At 31.5% G+C, this 8,399-nt stretch overlaps 1 protein-coding gene across 1 annotated transcript; it reads right to left on the reverse strand.

Annotated features, from left to right (window-relative positions):
• Positions 1-1,379: 1,379 nt before the first annotated feature.
• LOC134705381 (zinc finger protein 85-like) lies at positions 1,380-8,358 on the reverse strand. The gene is made up of 4 exons (XM_063564122.1): positions 8,187-8,358; positions 3,797-3,996; positions 3,018-3,123; positions 1,380-2,356 (listed from the first exon to the last, which is right to left on the reverse strand). Exons 1-4 carry the CDS (start codon positions 8,230-8,232, stop codon positions 1,533-1,535), a joined length of 1,176 nt encoding a protein of 391 aa, XP_063420192.1. The 5' UTR covers positions 8,233-8,358; the 3' UTR covers positions 1,380-1,532.
• Positions 8,359-8,399: the final 41 nt, after the last annotated feature.

Here is an 8,399-nt window from a genome sequence, read left to right on the forward strand (position 1 = left end):
TGCAAACAAAATATAAGTTTGACATTGTCAAAGGGATAACAAAAGAAAAAACCAGTCAGAATCGCTAACCTGGAATTTCTGTGCATAGATCTTTCATTATTATGTTTCTGTTTTTAAAAATGTATATTATTTTAATGCAATTTTTTTAAGATTCTATCTATCATATAGTTTCTGAAAGAAACCAAAATGATTGACAAAAATCCTCTTATTAAGGGATAAATTAATGATTTCAATAATGGTGAATCATTTGTAAGCCTTATTTTCCTTAACATTTGCACCAAATAAAGTTTCTCAAGGGCAATTACTCTTATAAAAGAGGGACAGTCAAACTCGTAAATCTAAAACAAACTGACAACGCCATGGCTAAAAATGAAAAAGACAAACAGAAAAACAATAGTACACATGACACAACATAGAAAACTAAAGAATAAACAACACAAACCCCACCAAAAACTAGGGGTGATCTCAAGGGTAAGCAGATCCTGCTCCACATGTCGCACCCGTCGTGTTGCTTATGTGATTACAAATCCGGTAAATAGTCTAATTCGGTAGGTCAAATTCATGAAAGGGAAGGGGATTTTAGTTACGACGTATAATAAGTAATCAATTGATGATTTAGGTAATGTCAAATTATTTATAAGTCATTCTTTAATAAACATTTTTGCTGTTAGAAGTTTCTTGCTGTTTATCATAGTTTCTGCTAAAATAATCTTAAAATTTTAAAAACTGTTTATCAAAGAGTGATAAATCTTTCAAGGTTTTAATTGACAATTTTGGTCAAGTAGACTAATTTGTAGTGATTACTTTGCTAAATATCTTTGCCATCAAAGTTTCTGTCTATCTGAATTAAAATAGACTTTTAGGGCAACTACTCCTTTAAGGGATCAGTTGATGAATTGGGTTCTACACTTATTGAATATTCTTACTGCTTAATTTTTTTTTATCTGCAATAGTTTTCAAAAAAAATATCTAAAACACGGAGACTTTTCATAAAAAGAAGTATTTCATGTGCAAAATCTCCATATTGGGTTGTCTGATTTGACTGTAAATTTTCTAATAAATAGATCAACTGCTGATCATTTTAAACTATGACAGTTTTGCTGTAACTGCTTTAGTTTTAGAAAAATAAGCTAAAAACTGCATTTTACCCCTATGTTCTATTTTCAGAAAATTTTATGACGACAATAATAGATTACTGATTACACATTGTACAACAAAGGGTGTCAATAGCTTGCATGGAGCAAGAGGATACAAAAATATACAATAGGAAGTCTTTATGATAGACAACACCACTAATTATAAGCACCAAAGAAATGACTAAAGTCCACAAAGCACTGTTTAAGTTCAAAAGCATTACCATTAGTTCAGTACTTAATAATAAATTGCAACTTAATTAATCAATATAACAGGTGGACTTTATTTTAACAATTATTATATAACAAACAGGATTGATCACAGTTTTGCTCCTCTTTTACACCAACTACCCTCTCTTTAACATCTAGTTTGTCCTCTTTCACATAAATTTTCTCTTGCTAAATATCAATTTCATTTTCTATTATAACAATGTCCTCTTTTATATCAATGTCTTTCTCTTTTATATCAATGTCTTTCTCTTTTATAAGAATGTCTTCCTCTTTTATATCAATGTCCTCCTCTTTTATTACAATGTCCTTCTCTTTTATTACAATGTCCTCCTCTTTTATATCAATGTCTTTATCTTTTATTACAATGTCTTTCTCTTGTGTATCAATGTCCTCCTCTTTTATTACAATGTCTTTCTCTTGTATATTAATGTCATCTTTTATTACTATGCCCTCCTCTTGTATATTATTGTCTTTCTCTTGTATATCAATGTCCTCCTCTTTTATATCAATGTCCTCCTCTTCCAAATCAATGTCCCCTTCTTCCATATCAACTTCCTCCTCTGTAAGATCAATATCTTCATCAGAACTTTCATACTCCGAGTCCTCATCGTCTTCGTGAGTTTCCATATGGGCTTCTAGACCATATTTCCTAGTGTATGCACGTTTACATATAGGACACACATGTGATTTAGATTTACTGTGTGTTCTCATATGTCTAGTAAGGTGTTCTTTACGTCCAAAATTTTTGTCACACACAGAACATGTAAATCTTATATCACCTGTGTGAATTTGAACATGTCTCCTCAGGTGGTCGTACCGTACAAATTCCTTGTCACATACTTGACATTTGTAATCACGTTCTTTCTCTGTAATGTACATTTTGTCATCTTCCATTTTAACTACTTTTTGTCCATGTGTGTCCCGATGGCGCTTTAGATTAGAACTAGATATAAATGCCTTCTCACATACATCACATTTGTATGGTCTTTCACCTGTTTAAGGAATAAAAATAAACTTTATTAAATATATTTTTTTTAAAAGAACTGTGGATTCATTTAATTTCGTGGGTATCAATTTTGGTGGATTGAGGAAAACTTGCATTCTCGAAGATATTTGATTTCATGGTTTTGCCAATCTCTCCATACAATGACTATCAAAAAGTTGTAATTCGTTGAACATTTAAATTCATGGTTCATCATTACCCTGGAAAATTGGTTTCCAATGAGTAGTAATGAATCCACAGTAACGAAAGATGAAATAATAAATTCATTTATCAAACATTGAATAGAAAAGGATATAACTTTATTTATAAAGTTGGCTTTTGGATGAATTTGGCTATTTATTTTAGGTATTTTTAACATATAACTGATCAAAGGTTTCGGTACGTATACATCTTTGGATTTCAAATGTTTGGCTTTGAGCGTTCCTGATGAAGGTAAATCCAGAAAGCGCTTAGGACCCATGCAGGAGTTTTCAATTTACTTATATTATAAAATTGTCTGTTAATTATATGCATAAAGTGTCAAATCAAATCATGTTTCCATTAATTTTAGACAATAGCTTAGAGATTCAGTATGATTGCCAATGAGACAGTTTATATTCCCCAAAGTTCAAATGAACTTATTTTTTATAGATGGAGCAATAAATGATTACCTGTGTGTACTCTGATGTGTTGTTGTAAGTGATGACTCAAACTGAATTTTTTATGACATATATCACAGCTAAAAGATTTCTCCGGTATGTGAACTTTCATGTGGGTCTGAAATAGACATACATACAAGATAAGACAGTGCTTGTATATAGGCTATAGCATGCAATTACTTTTTAAAAGCGAAAAGAATGCCTCAACAGTATTATTTTTATACATGTTACATGCACATATATGTCTTATGATTATCAAAAGATTGATAGACACAAACCAAATATTTTTATTTAATTTTTTAGGGACATGAGATAAACTTGTATTTCGTTTTACTTTTAAAGTATGTCTGAAACAAAAATAATGAATGCACTTAGCTTTTACCGTCAAAAATGTATAGAAGAAAGTAAATCTTTTCATAAGAACTTTATGATGTTAATATCAATGAATAACCCTTAAAAATGGGGTCAAAGTCAACCAACCCCAGCCACACAAACATGTATCCCTACCAATATTAATGATTCTATATATTTGACCTGTTTCCTAAAAGTAACTGACAAAATTTTTAGATACCAGTATAAACTCATTCACAAATCTTAACATTGATTTTATAGACATTACAACATGAAAAGGATGTTAAGGTTAAAATACCTTGTACAACAGAAAACAAAAAAAATATCTGTATCTTCCATATTTCCCTTTTAAGGTAAACTATAGCTGAAGGTGTTTATACCCCAGGGCCATTTGATGCAGGCATGATAAAATCAGATTAATTGACTTATTTGCATTTTACCTGTAAATGGTGTTTCAACTGGAAAATTTTCCCACATTCTCCACATTTAAATATTGGCTTTTCAGCTGGTTGTCTCCCCTTTTTAGTGTAATCTATTAATGAGGTGACATCAATAAATGATGCTAAGTTTTCTTCTAATGTCTGTGTGAACTGGCTGATACAGATTTCTATATCTTTACTTATTGCATCATCTGTATTCTCTGAAGAAAAAAAAACACTTTTGAGTGAAAAAGATATGCCATGCATCCATATACATGGCCCAATCAATTGTCTACAATATAATTACAGACATTGATACAAACAGTGTTCCTGTATGTCCTAAATAGAAGAGAGAACCACCCTTGGTGCCCTTACCAAAGCAAAAACATTTACAACGAATAAACATGTATAAATACTTTTTCAAAGGAGTAGGTTCAGTAAGACCCATTTTTCATTGTTTTTGGCCACAAAATATAGCAGTTTTACAAAATTGTTAAAATGTATACGTTTAGTTATTCATTGGAAAGTAAAATGCTTTTGCTAAATAAATATAAGCTGTTTTTGACAATACAATGTACAAATATTGGATACTAGCATCCTTAAGTCATGCTAAATTACTGAAATCTTCACAATGTTAGCATTTTAGTTAAATTTTAGACAGTTTCCGTCTGAAATGAAAGTGGCCGCATTCGTGTTCATTCTCAATATTGAAATGTAAGTTGTATTTTATGATAATACATAACATATATAAAGGTTGAGGATGAACACGGATGCGCCCACTTTCATTTTTGACAAAAAACACCTGAAAAGTGACCTTTTTGGCATATTTGATAGATTTTTCATATTTAAGCTGGCATCAGAGTGTTTTTAATAATAATTTTATTTGCAAAAATACACCCATATGGGTCAAGCAAACACAAATACAACATTTAATACAGACAGTGAAGAATTACAAATATAAACATAAAAAAAAAACCATAGTTATAAATGGTAATTAATGTAGCCTTTGATGGACATGGACCTCATTTTCGCAATTCTAATGATTGCTTTATAAAGTCACCAATTTCTGTCAAAAGCTCAGATTTAGGATTTAAAAGTTGTTTTAGCTTTAAAAGTGGTTGATAATTTGTAAAATCAGGATTTAAATTATTAATCTTTAAAAATAAGCAATCTCTTAAAGTTGAGTTAAGTTTGCAGTATAGTAAAAAATGGTATTCATCATCAATTTTATTACAAAGTTTACATAACCTTTGATCTCTGGGTACATTTTTATATCTTCCCATTTCAACTTCTAGGTTATGGTCACTAACCCTTTAATGACTTAATCAGTTAAAATCTTTCACAAAAACTAATCAAATCAATTAAAATAGACACTTTAGTGTTTAAAAAGTGTCAAAAGTCTTTCGTTAAATGAATCTGAAATTTGAGGTCAAAATTGACCCTTACCAGACCTACCTACTCCTTTGAGATACATACATGTATATACAATGAGTCATGGGACAAAAGTGATTTATCCCTCACAAAATGTCCTATCATTTGAACTCAAATCGAAATTTTTCAAAAAAATATTACTAATTAAAATAAGTAACTGTATGTGCTTATTTTATAAAATAGATACCAAAAGATGTAAACATGTATGAAGTTTTATTGTTTATTTAGTCATAATTTTCTGTAGTTTTTTTTTCATCATCTGATAATTAAACACAAATGCAAATTCTTACGATTTTAATTTGTTAAGAATAATGGCAAACTTTTCAAGAAATATTTTTCTTTGTGTTCATTTCATCAGAAAATTAAAATATACGCATGAATAATAGAATTACCAAACTAGAGTAGAGGCTCAAAAGAGCCTTTGTCGCTCACCTTGGTCTATGCAAATATTAAACAAAGGACGCAGATGGATTCATGACAAAATTGTGTTTTGGTGATCGTGATGTTTTTGTACATCTTAATTTACTGAACATTCTAGCTGCTTACAATTATCTCTATCTATAATTAACTTGGCCCAGTAGTTTCAGAGGACAAGATTTTTGTAAAAGATTACTAAGATTTACGAAAAAATGGTTAAAACTTGACTATAAAGGGCAATAACTCCTAAAGGGGTCAACTGACAATTTCGGTCATGTTGACTTATTTATAGATCTTACTTTGCCAACATTTATTGTTTTCTAAAGTTTATCTCTATCTATAATTATATTCAAGATAATAAGCAAAAACAGCAAAATTTCCTTAAAATTACCAGTTCAGGGGCAGCAACCCAACAATGGGTTGTCAGATTCATCTGAAAATTTCAGGGGAGATAGATTTTGACCTGATAAACAATTTAATTTCTGTCAGATTTGCTTTAAATGCTTTGGTTTTTGAGTTATAAGCCAAAAACTGCATTTTACCCCTATGTTCTATTCTTTGCTGTGGCGGCCATCTTGGTTGATTGGCAGGGTCACGCCACACAATTTTTAAACTAAATACCCTAATGATAGTTGTGGCCAAGTTTTGTTTAATTTGGCCCAGTAGTTTCAGAGAAGATTTTTGTAAAAGATAACAAAAATTTACGAAAAATGGTTAAAAATTGACTATAAAGGGCAATTACTCCTAAAGGGGTCAACCGACAATTTCAGTCACGTAGATTTATTTGTAAATCTTACTTTGCTGAAAAATATTGCTGTTTACAGTTTATCTCTATCTATAATAATATTCAAGATAATAACCAAAAACAGCAAAATTTTATTAAAATTACCAATTCAGGGGCAGCAACCCAACAACGGATTGTCTGATTCATCTGAAAATTTCAGGGCAGATAGGTCTTGACCTGATGAACAATTTTACCCCATGTCAGATTTGCTCTAAATGCTTTTGTTTTTGAGTTATAAGCCAAAAACTGTATTTTACCCCTATGTTCTATTTTTAGCCATGGCGGCCATCTTGGTTGGTTGGGTGGGTCACCGGACACAATTTTTAAACAAGATACCCTAATAATGATTTTGGCAATGTTTGGTTAAATTTGGCCCAGCAGTTTCAGATGAGAAGAATTTTGTAAAAGTTAACGACACCGGACGCAGGACGACGCCGGACGCCAAGTGATGAGAAAAGCTCACTTGGCCCTATGGGCCGGGTGAGCTAAAAAACAATGCAACTTCAGGCATTTCCTCATCTTCTGGTATCTATATTATGAAAATTCCTCATACAGTTACATCGTAATAATTTTTTGAGTGTCTATTGATATACAAAAGACATATTATGGTAATATAAAACTGGTTTTCAATCAGTGTTTGAATAATAAATTCAGTGCTCAAATGGACCCAGGGGCAAACATGTATTGATGTGCTAGAGAATAGCATGTATTTATTCATAATTGAATAAATATTGATATGATTTTGTAATTTATATTTTATTTCCTATTTGAATTTACTTTAAATAAAGATGTTTCAAATAGGAAAAAAATATAAATTACAAAATCGTATCAATATTTATTCAATTTTATCTGAGAACAGTATAAATTCTAACATATGTATGTTCCTGATATTATGGAGTGAACATCTGTAGACCCCACTGTTACCGCTAACCACATTTTCCAGACCTGCAAATTATAGAACTTGTCAGGATCAGAGCACGGGCCGAGTGAAATAATTCCCCAATCACTACCATTCTCCCTGGACAACTGCATAAGGGTTTACTCCAAAGGCACTTGTCTGAGAAGTTTTTTTCTTTCCCTTTACAGCTAATATAACACAAGGTTTACTTTACTTGCATTTTTTAATAATCATGATAATGTCAGCCAGATGCAAAATAAAATTTATGCTGATTTCGCATATATGTCAACCCCTCCAAAACTTGCTATGTCGTAAATCTAAATTGATTTTTCTATGCAATGGTATATAACACAGGCACTTGTTTCTATCCATTGTCCACTATCAACATATATTTACGAGTAAATATACGTTGATAGTGGTTCTTCCAATGGATAGAAACAAGTGCCTGTGGTATATAACACTGAATGATACTTTTGTTGTCAGAATCATATACATGTAGCATCCTATCAAAGTATGTCAATCGTAATTGTTTCAACGGTAGACAAAAATGCCGAGGGACAACTGATGGTTAAGACTAGTCCAAATAATTATGCCATTTTAGTACGGCTTTTTGATAAATTTTTTGAACGTAGGAAAGCGCAACAGCTAAATCAAAAATAGCCTTTCTAGACGGCATAATTATTTGGACTAGAATAAGACTAAAGGGCGTTACAACCCCCTTGTTTCTATCCATAGAAGGTCGACTGTCCATATCACAGGCACTTGTTTCTACCAATGTGAAGTTTGACTAGATCCATACTTCTATATTTATACATACATGTATGGATAGAAACAAGTGCATGTGAATCAAATTTAGGGTCAAATTTGAGCTTTTTTTTTACCTTTAATTTCTGACTGATTTATGTCTTCAAGACTAACACTGTTCATTTTATCGGATAGTCTGGGATCCTGGCTCACTGCTCGACAATCGACAGAGTATAAGATTGGGTCAAGATTCCAGCACAGGGGCTTGTTACAATTGCCGGGTTTACTATCCAACAAGCCCCTGTGATTCCAGGCTGGTTTTTTTTTTGACAGTCCAAATTTTAAACCGG

Source organism: Mytilus trossulus, chromosome 2, assembly GCF_036588685.1.
Source record: "Mytilus trossulus isolate FHL-02 chromosome 2, PNRI_Mtr1.1.1.hap1, whole genome shotgun sequence".
Taxonomy (NCBI): Eukaryota; Metazoa; Mollusca; class Bivalvia; order Mytilida; family Mytilidae; genus Mytilus; species Mytilus trossulus.